The sequence below is a fragment of the Archocentrus centrarchus genome, chromosome 15, assembly GCF_007364275.1.
Source record: "Archocentrus centrarchus isolate MPI-CPG fArcCen1 chromosome 15, fArcCen1, whole genome shotgun sequence".
NCBI classification, from domain to species: Eukaryota; Metazoa; Chordata; class Actinopteri; order Cichliformes; family Cichlidae; genus Archocentrus; species Archocentrus centrarchus.
In genome coordinates, this window is record NC_044360.1 from 21,470,246 (window position 1) to 21,488,643 (window position 18,398).

Consider the following 18,398-nt stretch of genomic DNA (forward strand, 5'->3'; position numbering starts at 1 on the left):
GTTTGTTTGCTTGTGACATTTGACACACTTTTTGAACATTTTCAGAACATTTTCAGAATAATAACTCTCTCTATATATATGGAAGATAAGATTATGCATGGAAATATGTGGTCTTCCCCGTAAGATTGTATTAAAATTATTAAATGACATGCGGGTAATGTGTTGCATGTTAACTGTTTTTCTTCATCAAAAAACAGAATTTGTTTGGTTCGTCTAAAAATCCATGAAAAAGAATATTAGATGAGGATTTTTTTATTTGGAAAAATGCACGTTTTATTTCCAAAAGAATCAACGGTAGCGTCAAGGACGCAAAAGTTTCTCATTGTTTCTACATTTAAGGATTTTCATTATCAGGAGAAGAAGTGACAGAGTGTATCCATTATGGTATACGTGACCTCTGAATGGACCAGCTGCTCGAGAGTGTAGGAATGCCTGTGATTGATAGAGCAGATGCTGACGTAACCTGCCACAGCTCGCAAGCCCTCTCGCTCTCACTCTCTCTCTTGATATGATCAGTATGTAATGCTGCGGCCATGAGGGAGTCTGGCACACTTTATGCTGTATCATGTTGCCAAGTTAAAGCTGTTTAGGCTCTGAGTGCTGATAGCATGAGCACACATATGCAAAGGTTATAGAGATAGGAACTCACTTCATTTGGGACTTGCGCTAGTGACTTCACCTCAACTATTAACACGGAGAGAAAGACAGATTAGCCATTTAAGCATTAATAATGCACATATATGCTGTTAGCTGTTGGCATATTCTGTGCATTTAATATGGCTCACTATCTTTATTAATGTTTTATGTTACATGTAGTTTGTTGATGTATATTACAGGACTGTTTTTGCTTTATCACTGCCCTAAAATTGTAGTATGTGCCTTTTTTTATGTAGATTTTGCTGGGGACATATAAAGATCACTAGTGGTGCTGCATTGCTCAGCTACCCTTAAGGCAAAAAGTGCACAGTTGGCAGGAACAATGGGTGGCCTTAAAGATATCAGAGAAAATGATACAGGAAATGTATGTATTGAAACTAATGATTTAAAAGTTCTAATGTTGCACTGGCAACTTTGCCATGATTAACTGAGTCATCTGGGTTTGTTTGTTTTTTGTTTTTTTTGTGTGGGGGGGTGTCACCCGATGAGATGAAAAATGCTCATCTGGTTAAACTAAATTTGAGGTTAATTTGATTAGTTTTAATCCTGTTATTTGGTTTTGGTCATTATAATTATATACGATTACATCTCCACTCAAAGTCTGTCATGAGCAGGTCTAAATACTTCAGTGTGGCTGCAGATGTGCGTTCTTTGCAGATATTTGCACTTAGGCCTTTCCTAAAGGAATGTACTACATTGATTTATTTTACTGTTCCAGCTGAAGGCAATATTTACAATTATAATTTATGTAAATACACAGCAGAGTTAGCCTGGTGAAATAAATCAGTTGAATACAATCTTTTATTAAATTCGAGACTCTGCAGATATTTGAAGTGAGAATCCAAAATACCAGCAGTGATCCACACAAAGACTGAATGTGAAATCTTGAGCTAGATAAGGCACGAATTAGACCTTGGAATGGGTCAGTGTTTAGACTGCACTTCTTCTCTCTCATTCAGGCACAAACTGATTTGTTTTGTGTGCAACTTTTCAGCAAGTTAAATAAATGTATCCTCAGATGCACCATGTGGAAAGTTTGTCCTGAAATTATTTGCTTCATTTTCACTAAACAAACTTGTTTGCTTTTTACTAATTGTGGTTCTCTTCAGCATAGCGAAAGGCTGATATGAATGAAGATGATTTCTGGGCACAGCCATTCATAAATTTGATTGGTAAAGTAATTTCCTTGTTTTCTTGCTCTACTTCCTTGTTTTTAACTCTCACAGCTAATTAGTTCAGAGTCCTAAAGACTCTATGAGCTGGAAGTGATTCGGTGCCTTGCTAAAGAGCACGTTGCTTATTAAATGGCTAAGACAGTGGGTCCTTTAATAAACACCGTGCTGCACCTTTTCATTCAGGGCATTCTAAAGTAAACCCTCTGATGCTTTGTTCTGCCTGCCATAATCTAGAGGTTGTGTCTGTCTCCTCCTTGACCACTGAACAGTGGATCAGGAAACAGCAGCGTGTCCCTGGAGAGCGCGGGGCATTTGGTTCAGCCCCCTTTACGCAGCCAAATTCAGGAAAAAGAAGAGCAGTGCCTCCTAAACGTGTCAATTACGCAAAAACACCGGAAACAGGGCGATTGTCCTTTCAAATTACTGGTTTGTAGAGATTTTCCTGGATGAACAGTCTTTTGAAATATTACTGCTCACTTATTCTTCTTTTTCTTTCTTTTCTTTGCCCTTGTGGTTTTTTTCTTTATGGATGTTTGCAGTAAATTCATATATTAGAAATATACGAGGAAAAGCCGGTTAGGCATAGTTCATATTTCTTACTAGGCATCGCCGCTTGGGTTTTTATTTTGAAAATCAAAATGGAAGTCTGTGCATTAATTGACGGTCTCGCGCTCCCGTCTCTTTCCCTGTGTGTGTGTGTGTGTGTGTGTGTGTGTGTGTGTGTGTGTGTGTGTGTCTACTCCCATTTCTCTGTGTCTATGCGTCGACGTCTCTGCTCCCTTCAGTCTGCTGCTGCTGCACATCCACAGCGGAGCCACCACGCCGAGGAGGCGGACCGACTGTAGCTACACCTCGGCCAGCGGTGCTGGGTCATAGCGCTGGTGGAGGAGCCGGGGGGGAGGGGGGGGTGGCACCACACTGCTCTCCTTGCCCTTCCTAAATCGCGCACAGCCTCAAGCATCGAGGGCACCATCACCTCAACGCGTCCTGGAATAGTTTCGGTTTTTTTTTCGCTCAGACGCACCAAGTTGCAGCTGCAGAGGCGCACTTTTCCCCGTGGCTCCTCTCTCCTTTTGCGCTCACAATCCGACATGGAAGATGGTCCGACTTCTACAAGCTGTTTCAGAAGGTTAACGGACTGTTTCCTGGGTGCAAGTAGGTATTTTTGACCAACATTTACGAAGCGTAAAATACATTTTACGCAAAAGTGAAACGTGAACCGTTTTGACCTGACTAATTGTGCAGTAGAACGAAAAACATGGGCTTGTTTGGGATCTATTATTTGTTCTGGTGCTGCAGGCGTAGGCTGCGTTATTTGCCCATTTGTCTTCCCAACTTTATGAATGACAGCTGAATTAGATGGGTGGGGACTCCGCTGGAGGGTCAAGCGGAACCGAATTTCGGAACATATCACTTCTGTCTCTACAGACACTTTCAATAAAAATTGAGCTGGTCTGTCACGGAGGGGACAGTCGGCAGTTGTCCGGTAAGACAGCATCAAAAGAAGCGAAGCAAAGTCTACAGCGTGAGTTGGAGCGAGAACAGAAAGTGTAAACAGCGACTGAAATATAACTAAAGATTACTTTGATATTGGCAAATTAATTATGATAATGCAAACGAGGGTTATTTAAATTGTTGTACGCATGTAGTCAATATTTCATATAGCCACCATTTGTTTATTTCAGTGCTGTGATAAATTATTTTTGCCCTTCTAAAATTCATTATCTTTTTTTGTCAGTTTGTTTTTCAGCACAGTATGATGGTAAACGTCACAGTCAGGTATCCTCTCGGTTTCACACTGTTACTGAAAAAGGTGCCAGCATTAGAAACCAAAGGTGTACGCTTATTGACTGGATTCGTTTTTTATTTCGTTTTTTTTTTTTCTGTCACTACAGTTATTGTCCCCCATATGTATTTCCATAGCATGCCCATGCGTCTCAGTGCTGAGTTAACATTCTTTGTGCATGCAGTTTTCTTGTCTTTCTGTTTATCTTTTAAATTCTGTCGTGGGAACGCAGACTTTAGGAATTATTGTCTTTAATTTCTCTACTGATTGCAATTTACACTGTTTGTGTGGCGCATGGGTAACTTTAGTTGTTGCACCATACGGGACCTTTAGTGAAAACCTGTAATAAGAAGTTTGAAGCCAGATTGATGGCTGAAGCATACACAAAGCAGTGAACTGCGTTTGTGGAATGTATTCTTGAGGTACAGTATGTAGGCATCTTGCCCTCATGCTGGCCAAATTTTCAGAATTTCAGATTCTTTTTGAATTTACAAAACAACAGCATATGGGGGTGGCTGCGGGTGTGAGAGCATATTAAAGTAATATCTGCTATAGGATAAACTTCACAAGTCAATATATATTATATTTTAATAAACAAGTTCTTCTCATGAAAAAGTGAGAAAAAGTTATCAGCTAACTAGCTCTGTGTCTGGTCTTAGTTTTCCATGTGGGTAAATAACTCATTTCTTCAAATAGCTGTCCATTAATCTGGGTTAAATCCGGGATTAACTTGATGTTCCATTTATCTTCTCCCTGCATGTTTCTCTTTCCACTGATGTGGACTCATACGATTTCTCAGCTTGTGTTTCTAGCACTGTTTACATGAAGCGCTTTCTACAAATATTAGACATGTGATAGATCATTTTAAATGGCTCCTATATGGTGCATTGCATGTGTGGGGAAAAAAAAAAAAAAAAACTTCTTTTGTTCTCTTGCAGCCGATGGTATGTTTGTCCTCCTATCATTTGTCATTACTGATATGGTACCTGTTGCTGTACCGTCCAGCGAAACCAGTCGACCCTGAAGGAAGAGACTCCAGTTTATCAAGAAAACATGTTGGATTGTTCGCTGCCCTTTGGCTGCCAGAGTTAGACCCAACTGTTTTTAAGCTACCTTGCAGGAAATCTGCTATAGTGTATGCGGATGTGTGTTTCTTTGGTTCCAGATAGCTGTGGTCAGTGTCTGGGCTAGACCTAATATGATCTCTCAGGCATTTTCAAACCCAATTGGCTGTTGACAAATTGCTTAACTCAGTGAAGAAGGATGCATTGTCAGGCGGGAAGTGTTCACACCAGACGTTTCCTACTGCAGCACATGCCTGCTCTCTCACGGTGAGGACTTCTCCCAGTAAAGTTGCTACATCTATAAGTGTTTGTAGTGCTTGGTATGACTGGAATATGAACATAGCATTTAAATTTGAATGACTAAATAATTCCAGACTTGGACCGAGCACATGCCAAATAGTTTCTCTTTATGATTTGTCTTCACTGTTGTTTTAAACTCTCTGGAAATTCAAGCCAAAGAAAATTAGCTTGTTATGGCGTTTGAACCCTTTTTTTTATAACACGATTTGTGCAGGACTGGATCAGTGCCAGGGCACAGTGCACCATTTGAGCGGTGAAACAGATGACATTCTCCTCAAGGCGTCCATTGACCCCTTGTCATCTTGTCATGGGTTGGTATCTGAGAGGATGGGAAAAGGCCACATGCGTGTGGATTTTTTTTACAGCTTGTCTTTGTGTCAAGGCTCATAAAAGAGCACAGTGCTGGAGAAGATGCAAAAATCTGTGGTTCTCATTACCAGGTCCCCACTGGCTCCTCTGCAGAACGGCTGCAGAGTTCAGCATGGACCAGATGTGGAGTGGGGAACATGACCCTTGATTACTGATGTGACTCTCTGAGGGGGGGGATTTTGGGGGCATTGCTAAATCAAACCACTATTTCTGGCAATAGTGGAGTGGAAACAAAGAAACAACTCCAGCTCATTGTAAGACGTTTGATGCCACCTCTGGCTCATGTTTGATTCTTATAAAAAAGTGAATACACAAGAATTTTTTTTTAAATTTATAACTTCAGTGTGAAGGATGCCCAGCTGCGCATCTGTAACAGCAGCTTGAGAGCTTGCTGGTGACCGCTCTGCTAGGCTATAGATCAAGGGCCCCATGGCTTATCTGCATCTCAATTTGCCATTTATCGCCCTTTTTTGTCTAATGATCTGGACCATGGTAGTGGAAAAAGTGCAAATTACGTTTCCATGAAAACGTTCCTCTTTCTCTGTGTCGTTTGCATGCTTGTGCAGCAGTTTGTTTTCACCGTGTTGGGGGCGTGTCTGTGGAGGTGATGGAGCAGTACTTAAGGTCCACAGTGAAACAGCATTTTCTTTATTTGACACCTTTTCACTGAATGGTGTATTGATTTAACTTCACCGGTCACCTCACCCTTGGCTGCAGTGGAATGTGTTATGGGGTTAGGTGTATGTGTGCACACCCACCTGGATAAGTACACACATACCCAGGTTCAGCAGCACAGGCTCAATGAATAAATGAGGTGAACAGTGGGAGATGAGTCAAAGCGTTTTCATTCTTAATGTTCGCTCTTTTTACTCGCTCGATGAATGTCAGTGTTGGATGCTGTGCTCCAGCCCTCCCATAGATAAGATAAGAACCACATGCTCTTCCCACCTCCTGGCAAGGGAGTCCCAGGCGGACCTGCTGACGCACGCACCTCCCTCATCCCCTCTTTCCTGCCTCAGCCTCATGTCAGGAAAGTGAAAAGTACTACCTTGGCAGCCTGCCCTTGACTCTCTGCCAGAAGGAGTACACTTGAAGAGAAGTGGTCTTTTCCCTTTTCCTCTCATGTGCATTTTTCATCTATGTGTTGCGGAGGAGGAACATCTTGCTCACTAAACATCAGCGTTGCTGAAGGCACACTGGTCAGGCACGGTCACACAGAGAGCTAGCTGCTTCATCAAGGGGAAGCAGGGATGAGCGATGAAACGGGGTGGAGCTGTATGTTGTTTTTAACAGCTCTACAAATGGTCCTCTATCTGCGTCTTTGTTCAGTTAAATTAAAAAAAAACTTTTGTTAGTAGCCACTTCTTTTCACCTAAATGTTTAATGCCTGTTGAACTGAAAGAGCTTTATAACTCATTTCCAGCCATCCCTACTCTCACACCTCAGACTAACCCTCCTATTCATGGAAACTGTTTGGAAAAGGAACGACTGGATTAACCTGAAAGGATAAACTCAGGACAAAAATTCTCTAAAACTGACACATTTTAATGTATAAAATATTTTTTGGGATGCAAATTTTTGAGCATAACCTGTTAATGATAATTTCATGTTATGATTGTTATGTTATTTTAACAAATAAAACTTTTTATAACTGAAATGCATATTTTAAATGGAACCCTCATTGATAAAATACAATACAAAAATGATGCCTGTTGTAACATATTTTCATGGCTTCTGCAAAACTAACATGTGATTAGCTCCTCACTGTGAGCTGTGAGTAAAGACCAAACTGGGGAGGCACCACTCCAAAAATATTCGTAACGACATCTATTCAGACGCTTAAATTACCTTCACCCAGCTGAGCATGAACATGTTAAAGAAACTAACAAAGGGAAACAGCTCAGCAGCCTTGGTATGAGCAAAGGATCCAAGTAGTTATGAGGACAATCATGGAAATGAGTGAAAAAGAGAAAAAGCAACCCAATATCACAGCAAAGCGTGCAATAGACACACTGGTCCACCGTGTGGAGGTCACACTTTACCTGTCCGAGGCTTGAAATGGACACGCATGCAAGTTGCATGTTTACGTTGCAGTACCAGCAGGGGGCCATATTTTATTTAAAGCCAACAAGTTAGATGGATAATATGCATTTACATATGACCCCCCCACACACACACACACATACACACACACACACACACCTATTGTCTCATCTTTTTCTTTTTTCTTAAGTAATCTTGGTGGTGTAGTATCATTGAAATAGCTGCTAATCAAGAAAAAGGTGGCAAAGTCAATATACTGTTATCCTCTCTGCAGAATGTATAAACATACTGGAAAATGATGCAAATAACTGACATTTGTTTTGTTATGTAAATCTTTTACACCTGCTTTGGTTTAGTAAAGTAACCTATGTCAGGTATGGCAGGTGTACAGCAACTCATTTTCAGTTCATTATTTGCGCCTCTTTCCAGAAGCAGAGCAATTTATTTTCAGTTGTTGCACTGAGAGAAGATCCTGTAACTTACTGCAGTTTGGGGGAAATAGTAAAGTTTATTTCTTTCATTATGAAAGTAAAATTTGGCTTTAAAGAAAAGTTGATTTTTGTTTGTATATTTTTGTTTTTATTTTTGTTTGCTGTCAGTTTTTTTTCTTAGAAAGAAAATCTGAATCATCAAAAGGCAGGTCTTAATTTAAAAAAAAGCTCACACTTAGAAAATAAATCAGAATTGGCCAAGAAAACTACAGTCAGTGCGATTTTCATCACAGTGAGATCTTTAAAGGGCTGCTTTAAGTAAAACGTGGATGAGTTTCCTGTCATCACAGTCACGATGAAAAATTCAGATTAAAAAAATAGAATGGTCAAAGTTCAAAAAAAAAAAAAGAAAGAAAAACAGGAGGCTGATCAGAATGTTTGTTTGTTTTTTGAGGTTCTTCAGGATAAATTCAAACTAAATGTGAATGTTAAAATAAAGACGCTCTTTCGAATACAGAGACAGAAATGCAGCCTTGCTTCACAGGGTTTGTTTTTTGTTTTTTTCCTATTCAATAAAAGACCTTCCTCTTCAGTATCATATTATAACTTGTGATGCATAAATGGTATCTCACTCTACTTTAAAGTTGCTTTACTAAATTGACTAAACTAAACAAAAATAAAATACTAAATTACTGAAGAAAAACTAGATTTTATTAGAAGATGGAGTGACTTGCAGTTTACAAGCCATTAACTTTTCCATATAAAATCAGAGCATGCCGAATTGATTTCCTTCATAAAAAACACTCATAAACTTAAATAGTAACTATATAAATGTATTTTTTGTCAAAAGGGAGCATGTCCTTACAGACTTGGGTGTAAGAGTGCAAAGACCCAGACAAACTGTGACTGGTTTGGCCTTTTCCCTTCCTAATCCCGGGGTGTGGTGTCAAGATAAGTGTTATGCAACAATACCTCGCTGCATGAACCCAGGCTTCAGTTTTTTACACAGGAAGCCCGAGTCTGAGTCAGTAACAAAAATTTCTGCCAACTGGGCTTCAGCCACTCACGAACATGCTACACAACAAACTGATTACCGTCTGTATGTTTGGCTGAAGGAGTGACTTCAGTTGACTCAAACTCAGTTGAGCAAAAGCAGTGCTGTATTTAAATATTATTTTTAAAGGTATTTGTAATTTACTCCTGCTTTCAAAGCATTGTTAAAGCTGAGGGGTCCCAGTCTTTTTGCCTCATTAACCCTTAAAAAACCAGTGTTGAGCTGGGACCCTTTCTCCTAATTCACACTACAGATTTTTTTCCATGTATACCCGTTGGATATTTTATTTTATTTTATTTTATTTTATTTTATTTTATTTTATTTTATTTTATTTTATTTTATTTTATTTTATTTTATTCTTTTGCATAAGGTATCTTTATTAATGGTTCATTTGACCCTTTGATAGAACAACAAATCTTTTCTAGTTATAAGTTGTACATGACAGCTTTAATCCAGGTGAGGAGTCCTTCCATTTCGATAGAATGAGCCTTTTGGCCAGAAGTGAAGAAATGATGTCAGCTACTTTAGTGGCTGTCCAAAATCTATTGAAAAGGTTTTAAAAATGATACACCAGAAATCTCAGACTGCAGGCTTACCATTGGTCCCCAGGGTATTTAAAAGTAGAATAGGAGGCTGAGCCTTCAGCTTTCAGGCCCCTCTCCTGTGAAACCACCTCCCAGTTTGTACTCGACACCATCTCTACTCTTAATAATACGCTTAAAACTTTACTTTTTGATAAAGCTTATAGTCAGAGCTGGATCAGGTGACCCTGAACCCTCCCGTGGTTATGCTGCAATAGGCCTAGCCTGCTGGGGGCTTCCCATGATGCAGTGTTTCTTCACGCACCTCTTCACGCTGTCTGTGTTTATACACCACTCTGTATTTAATCATTAGTTATTATTAATCTCTGGCTCTCTTCCACAGCATGTCTTTTGTCCTGTCTCCCTCCTCTCACCCCAACCGGTCGCAGCAGATGACTACCCCTCCCTGAGCCTGGTTCTGCTGGAGGATTCTTCCTGTTAAAAGGGAGTTTTTCCTTCCCACAGTCGCCAAGTGCTGCTCATAGGGGGTCATCTGATGTGGTTTTCTCTGCATTAGTGTAAGGTATTAACCTTAAAATATAAAGCAACTTCAGGAAACTGTTGTTGCAAAAATGAATTGAATTGAACTGAAATTAATTGAAATCTGATAACTTCAGACATGACCAAAATTATATGCAACAGAACGCAATCACATGTAGGGTTGAGATCATTGTTGATTGCAGCTAATCTGACTTTAAACCAATTAGTAGATGTTTGTATTTAAGTAACTCTTTGAGGAAAAATTATAAATTCAAATTCGTGAAATTAATTGGCATTTTTCTTGTACTATATTAATCAGTCTGATATTTACCTTTGACCTTTGAAACTCTGTGTTGGGAACCACTGCGCTTTCTACATGAAGTAGGTAAACAATTCTCCCTCAGCAACATCAATAAAACAGTAAACAGTAAAATCCTAGTTGTGCACTGGTGAATCAGAATTGACTAATATTTTCACACATACAGTATATATTAATGAAGTCATCATTTTATCTGAAGTGTAAGTATTTTATTTAAATACTTAATGTATACTGTGTTGATACTGAATGAGAATTTGGATTAAGGACTTTTACGATCTATTTTTATATTCGAGTAAAGGTTACTTTTACCTGAGTAGAGCATCTGAATATGTCTTCCACCATAGTTTAAGTATATTCATAAACAACTAAGTAATTCTATTTATCCCCAGCTACATTCTTTGCACTGCCTGCAGCATGCAAAGAGTTTATTATTCTAAACACTGGAAGAATTAACATCTCAGGCACAAAGTTTGTAGGCTACAGATGTTAAAAAATAATGTGACGAAACCTCAAAAGTGCCATCTGGATGATGAGGATTTGAACTGGTTTGTCATTATGTTTGATATGATGAAATCAAACGCGATGAGGCCATTTTCTTCAGCGGTGTTTCCAGAGTGAAAGCGAAACTGTTTCCGAGCATTGACAAAATAAAAGGAAAAAAATTAATATTTTAAAAAAGCCTTGGTCAAACCAGTCACCGAGCCGTTACGTCTACAGCAGCAGTTTCTCACTGTGCTGATTGAGTGAGCACGTGTAGCTCCCAGTGGGGTTAGCCATTCTGGATCACAGCGTGTGGGCCAGATTGTGCTGCACCTTTGATTAGCCACCATAGTCTCAAGCCCAGGACACTGACGCATATCCCACAGCTCTGAGTGTCACTGCGGTCACATTAGTGTGCGCTGTGGCTCGAAAGACTTCAGAAGAGAGTCTGTAAGGTCGACGTAGCTGGAATGTGCAAAAAAAGGAATTATTAATCACCATCAAGGTGAAATATATTGACGTTAAGTCAAGTCAAATCTGGCTTCTTATAAAAGAATAGATCGACAATATTGACATTTTGACTTTATCTACAAACCTATTTCTTCAAAACTGACACACATGAATGAATGGAATGTGTGTAATTGCCTCCAGTGGAGTTTACCTAACTTGCTGCATTCAGATGTGTCTTTTCTGTACCAATTCATATGAATATTAGTTTATTCCTTTAAGCTACAGTACATTTAGCTACTGTGACATATACAATCATTTACTGTCCTGTGCTCGAGAAAACCCAAGTTTGACCTGTCTTTTTCCAGTAAGGCCTTACAAACGCCCCCTTTCCAGCATTTGTGTAGCCCTAGTGTAGGCTAGAAATTTTAATTAACACCACTTTATTAGCCATTGCAAAGCTCTTATCACTGCTGTTCTTGCCCCATGGAAATAGAACATTTGACTGTTTTGTTCATGCGCACACATATGATTGCTAAACAATTTTCAGACTCCTTTGACACAAAACTTGTATTCATAAATTTATACAGCATCCTTGTTTTTCATCTTTTGTAATGTCACCAATCACAGTGCCTTCTTTGTGTTTCAAATAGGACAAAGTTGTAAGGGTCTTTTGCAGAGCTCCCATTTAGCTCCTCTCCGTGTGTCTTTCTGTCCTCTGCAGCCCTCTTCGTCCCACCCCAACCCCTCTTTAACTTTTCCTGATTTATTAAGCTGTATTCTGCCGATGTGCGTCAGAGCTGGCCAGGAGTCTCGTGAGGCGTTCCGCTCCTGAAGAGCTGTGTCTCGTGTCTGGACAGCATCAGACTGCACCGTCCTCCACCCCCCAAACTTACCCCCACCTCTGTTTGCCTTATTTGCCTGAAACCACAAGCCGGCTCTATCGACACACACACACACACACACACACACACACACACACACACAGATGATCGTAACTGAACATCAAATGATTTGTTCTGCAGGGATAGATCAAAGGTCGTAGATAGCTCAGAGTCTGAATCAGGAGCATTATGATCCTAAAATTAAATTAAAAGTGAAAGATATTTTTCAGCTGCAACCTTTTATGGACACATAACAGGTTACCTGCAGCTGAAGTAGAATTTAGTCTTTCTATCTCCTGCATCTGGTTTTACTTTGTCATCTGGCACAACAGTCAAATCTGCACACAGACACACACTGGTTGCTGTTGCGTTGTCTACAGGGATCTGCAGCCATTTACAACACTGATATTCATACAGGTTTTCTGACTGACACTCCACTTAGTAATGTTTTCATGCCGTGTGTGTGTGTGTGTTTTGCTCTGGTGGCACAACACATGCCTTCCAGTTCCACGTCCTCCTGTGATTCATACTTGAAGGGAATCTACACAGATGCTGCTGATAACCAGACATTTCGTGAGAAAACATTATAAAAACATTCAGGGCTGTCGATTATCTGATGATGTATAATTATTGTGCGCCTTGCCGTAAAATGTAAATTCACCTCTGCCATAGGATTTGCTCATCATTTTTAGGAATTATTGTGTTGTTTTTTTCTGCATTTTGTCTCATTATGAGATAACACCTCGTGCCTGAATGTATAGAGTTTTAAACATACACTCCATTTGTGTGAGTGACCTAAACATCATGGCTTCCTACTGCCTCACAGACTCCAGTGGGGGTATTAAAAACAACTTTTCCTCAACGATGGTCTGGCAAATGGCTTTTTTCCTTGACAACAAAGACAGTAAACAGCAGCACTTAGCAAGCTCTCAAGAACCTAATTGCCTATTAAGCACAATCGAGTCCTCCTTTATCCTGCTGCCTCTGTTGGGGGCTCCTATCCCTGGAGATACAGCTTTACAGTAAACATAAGTGAGCTAGCCTGGCTATCAGAGCGCTTTAGCTGGAGCCTCGGCACTTCTGCCACCGCTCTCACCTCGCCGTGAAGAGAATGAAATGACCTTCAGCTGTTTCCAGCCTTTGCATTTGTTTGGGTGACCTTTGGGATCGCTGTGGGTTCAAGTGAGATGCTATTTCATTCCTCTTACATGCTATGCTTCTTTTTTTCTAGCATATCCATGATTCTGTTTAACATCTCGTATCAGTATTTTTTTTTTCTTTAAATTTTTTTTCTCACTGTTTGATTAGTCATAAATAAAGTTGTGATGTTTTGTTTCTGTGCTCTTCAGGCTTGACAGATGAGAAAGTGAAGGCCTACCTCTCGCTGCACCCACAGATGCTGGATGACTTTGTGTTGGAGAGTGTGAGTGCAGAGACGTTGGACAGATGGCTGAAGAGGAAGACCAGCAGCAGGCCTGCAGGTATACCCCCTACCACACACACACACACACACACACACACACACACACACACACACACACACTTGCATATACAGACAAACAAACGCACAGACTAAGCTGCAACTCTCTGGATCACCAAGGTTGGATGAGCAGAATTTTAAGAATTTGCAGATGCAGTTTTTGTAAGACCGAGGAACAATGGTGGAGAGAGCATTCGCAGGCTCTGTTTATTGTCCTGGCTATTAGCAGGACAAATCACTCATCTTCACGTGTCTCCTTTAATCATTCATGTTTGTGATACACAGAAGAAAAGGAGAGGGAATGGGCCTGTCCGGTCTTTACGGGTCATTAGATGTGTTTGAGCCGGCTGGGCAGAGTTTATGCCGTGCACTCCACTCACAGCGAACTGTTTCTCAGACCGACTGCATCCATCAAGGGCCCACAGGGTTGGCACACTGCCCAGTTGAGCTGCTGACGTCAGAGGCGACCTCCAGAGACATGCAGCCGGCTGAAGGGGGCCCAGGGGAGGGGTGTGGATGTTGGTGGTAGTGCTGGGGGGGGGGGGGGGTTGCTGGCTCAGGGTGTGGGTGTGTTGAACGAGGAGGAACTGGCAGAGGATGGATTTGTCACATTTTGGAGCTGTTTTCCATGTGAGGTATGCAGACAGTAGTGTTTGTTGCTGCCATGTGGAGTTGTTAATTTCTCAAGTCTGAACCAGTGTGTGAAACAATTTCCTGTATGCTGTATATATACAGTACATTATGTTTAGCTTGAGAAATATCAAACAGAAGCGGTCATGCTAATAACTCTTTCTGGCGCCAAGTAGGAATAACTAATTTCACCCACGTAATTCAGCTGAGAGCAGTAAACCAGATCACTGATTCACAAAACTAAAGAACAGAAAGGCTTTTTTTTCCCTGAGATTTTCTTTGTTTCAGTGTTCACAGTTCAGTCAGGACTACTTTAGTCAAAAGTGGTCCATCTGCAGTAATTTATATTTGGCTCTTTGGCTTTTTTGTGGGACCTTCCCATCCTTCAGTACAAATATGTGGAAAGCCGGAGTCAGAGAGAGCAAGCACCACTGATGACAGATATGACCCTGATTAAGTCAAACATAACATGGAAAGGATGAGCTGGGGTGGAGGTGGGTTGCAAAGTGGCTTGCAGATATGCAGCAATTGCAGGAAGTCTAAAACCCAAATCAGTAGCCCTATTTGAGATTTAACAGTTGGATGTGTAAAAGGTAGAGATGCACTTTTCATGGCTGTTTACCTTATCAAAAAAAAAAAAAAGCAGGTGAAACAGATTTATATAACAAAACAAATCAGCTACTTACATCATTTCCCAATATGTTTATAACTTCATCACATAACAGGACATCAACCCTTTTTTCCATAGTTTTCCTCACAACTGCATTGATCCTTTATTCATGTCGAGGCTGCTTGTGGCTGACTTTAGCTTTAGCCACTTTACCTTTGTGAGAATTCGGCTGGGGGAATTTTCATGTCTGATTAGGTTTATTATGATTTTTTTTTTTTTGTGGTGGTCTGTCCACAGTTTACTTTGGGTAACTTAGTGTCTTCGCTCACAGTGAGGAGCTTCCATGCTAACGATATGTTAGTGTACAGCTGTGTGTGGTGCGCATCCATGAAATGGACCGACTTGAAATCTAGGAGGCTGAACGGACAAGGCCAAGAACACTAGAAATTGGCTAATTCTGGTCCCTGGCCGATCGATTGGTGCATCTCTTTGTCAGAGGCAACTGTCAGAGGGGTCAGCAGATCAGATCAGATGAAAACTGATATTAATTTTGTGGCCTAGCTAAACCCATGTTTAAAGAACAATACAATCAGTTTTGTTTACTACATTAATATACTTAATATGACTGCTTCATCTTTGTGCGCTTAAGATGTCAAATATGTTTGACTACTTCCCTTTTATTCAGCCACTCTTTACAGTTTATTTCAGTAGAGTAGGAAAATCGATTTGCAACTACTTGAAACTCACTTCAGTCAGGTATCCCATCACAGTGAACAAAGTTATCACTGTGCGGAAACTCAGAGCCGAGTGATTTGAAAATGCTGCGCTGCATTACCACACGGCCATATCAGAAATTTGACCATAATGTGCATTATGATGAATTACATGTTTCGAGCAAGTTTCAAATTTCAAATGTGATTCTGGTGTTGTTTAGAAAGGCATGCCGACTGCTTTCTTTTTAAAGTGCTTTGAAAAGTAATGTTATCAGTAATGCAAACTATGTAAGTGAGCAGCTAAAGACCCTGGTAATTGGATGGAGAAACATAGCTGAGGAGCAGGAACAATACAGCGCAACAACACAAAGTTACTGGAGCGATACAAAAGTAAATAACAGATTTAGAATATATTTATAGCTATCATGTTTAAGCATATTTTAAATTATTAATGTATAATGCCGTAATGCTATAAGTCCTTTTTGCTCTCACTGGGTGGCCAATGGTAACTGGTAATTTTGGTAGTTTTTTACACTTTTTTTTAAGAAGGTGGAAAGGAAAGAGAGGACAGGAAATGAGTGACCAGAGCGAAAACGTCAGCAATCAGCTCTCTAATTCTGCTGTGTCTCTCTTTGACTTGATCTTTACATCACATCACGAGTAATATTACTAAGTCCACTTCCTCTGTTAGATCACTGTGAGCAGACACTTTGGCACCACTCTGAAGCCTCTCTGTAACTTCCTCTCAGTGGCTGTATCCACTCAAATGACAAGCACTGTCTAATTTCTGGTTCATCACACAGGATGAATGGGTCACTGCGTTGGGTTGATGGCTAGAGTGTGTATCTGGCTTCTAGGTGTATTTTACACATTTCTCCCCCCCCCCTTTGTGTTAATGAGGCTAAGTACTTCCTGTGGTACTGATGAAGGTAAAGTAGTTCACTCTAATGACATTCGATTTTGCAGTGATACTTTTTATAGATTGGATTGATTTTATATTTTTTATGAGTGCAGCAACAGCAGGACTTGTCATCATGTGACCGTCATTGAGATAACCATTGCTTCCTGGAAGCGGTCCCTGCAGCCAGTCTTGTTCTCACTTATCATGTGATGGACAACACTGGATTACATAAATCAGTTGGTCTGTACACGCAAGCCTGCGTGCACGTGTGTGTGTGTGTGTGTGCAGAAGTTGTGTTCCAGCCTGCAACTCCGGAAAAAGCATTCACATTTGCACACTTTCTTTATTGAGTTGAATTTGCTGTGTGGTTATGTTACAAATATTTCTTGTCATAATAATCAAATTACAGTCTTACTGTATTGTGGGGATTTTTTATCATTGTTTATTACTTTCTTACTTCATATGGTTGTGTTTATCAAGATGAGGCTTCAACTTTCAAAGCTGATGGCTCTCAACAGTGCATTATAGTGCAGTGCAGCCTTAAAGCCGCCTGAACACAGTGAGCTGAACACTATTTCCCAGAATCCTGCTGATGTCATTTAACCATAACACCTCCTTTGACCAGGGTCCCACTGGCAATGTTTACTTCACACGACACTCTGTCACGGGGTAATTAATAAATCCAAAACCCTCTGCTGCACCCATTCAGAGGCCCCTCGTTACTCATCTGTGCCTTCTGCACTGCACACACACACACACACACACACACACACACACACACACACACACACACACACACACACACACACTCACACACAGACACACAATGTATATGACTGTGTCTGTTTGTTAGACCATGCAAGGCTTTTTAGCTCTGAAATTTCTGCCCATGCATGTACGGTCTGCTAAAGAAGGAAGATTTGCTCAGAGAAGTCACTCAGACTTGGATTATGTGTGAAATAGATTTTAAACAGTTGTTTTTGTTACTGATTATTATTTTTTTAATGAATCATGTAAGTACCCAGTGCAGCATTAGCAAACGTAGTCCCCAGTTAATGGAGTTTTTTTGTTTTGTAAACCCAAACTGTTAAATCATTCACAGAGGAGCATGGCCTCATCTCTGAATTCACAAATCAAGCATAAAAGCTTGAACTGTGACATCAGCTGTGGGCAGGCCCAAAGCTGCAGTTGTTGCAACTTAGTTCATTACCTTCAGAACAGGAAGACCTCAAAATAAGACTATTGCTCATCCCAACAACCGCAAACTCTGCACTGCGCTTACTCCTTCCCCACCAGTATGTGCAACAAGTTTGAAGTACACTATATGGACAAAAGGATTGGGAAAACCTCCTAACCATCTTAACAATGGGTGCTTTCAGTCCCTTTGCCGCAGGTGTATAAAATCAAGCACCTAGCCATGCAGTCTACCTTAACAAATATTTGTGTGAGACTGGGTCATTCTACAGAGTCAGTTTAATTTGAGTGTGGTATTATAATAAGATGCCGCTACTGAAACAAGTCCGTTTGTGAAATTTCTTCTCTCCTAGATATTCCACCATCAACTGTAAGTGGTGTTATTGAAAAGTGGGAGCATTTAGGAACCACAGCAACTAACAGAACAGAAAATATTTAATTTTTTGTTTAATATTTAACTTACCTGAATAATAGGTTAACAAATTTTTATAACAATAAATTGACTAATTGCTTCATTGAAGCTAAAGCTCCCTTTCAGGTCAGATTCCCTGCTTGATTACTAATGGAAAAGGATGTGGAAAAGCGAGTCTTTAGCCTTTCTGGCCTGGTCTCCAGCGGGCAAGAGAGCTGGGCCGAGTTAAGCAGCTGATACTGTTTTGCAGATGTGTTTAGATGCCAGGCACAAGCAGACAAAGATGTGCTTGTGTAGCAGTACCTCACACCCCACCACTGTGATAAGCGAGCAGACTCACCTGCAGGGCTTTCCAGAGAGGGAGGAGGAGCCCTCCCCTCTCCAATGC

The 18,398-nt window shown here is 40.5% G+C and overlaps 1 protein-coding gene across 5 annotated transcripts in view; it reads left to right on the top strand.

Annotated features, from left to right (window-relative positions):
* Window positions 1-18,398, top strand: part of pde10a (phosphodiesterase 10A) — a 59,553-nt gene that overhangs the window by 16,889 nt on the left and 24,266 nt on the right. For 3 of the 5 annotated variants that reach the window (XM_030748801.1, XM_030748803.1, XM_030748802.1), the window contains exon 2: window positions 13,420-13,551. In XM_030748801.1, coding sequence (XP_030604661.1) covers window positions 13,420-13,551 — 132 coding nt within the window. Of the gene's footprint in view, window positions 1-2,777; window positions 2,988-13,419; window positions 13,552-18,398 lie in introns of those variants that run through there. The other 2 variants (XM_030748804.1, XM_030748805.1) reach the window with 1 other exon arrangement.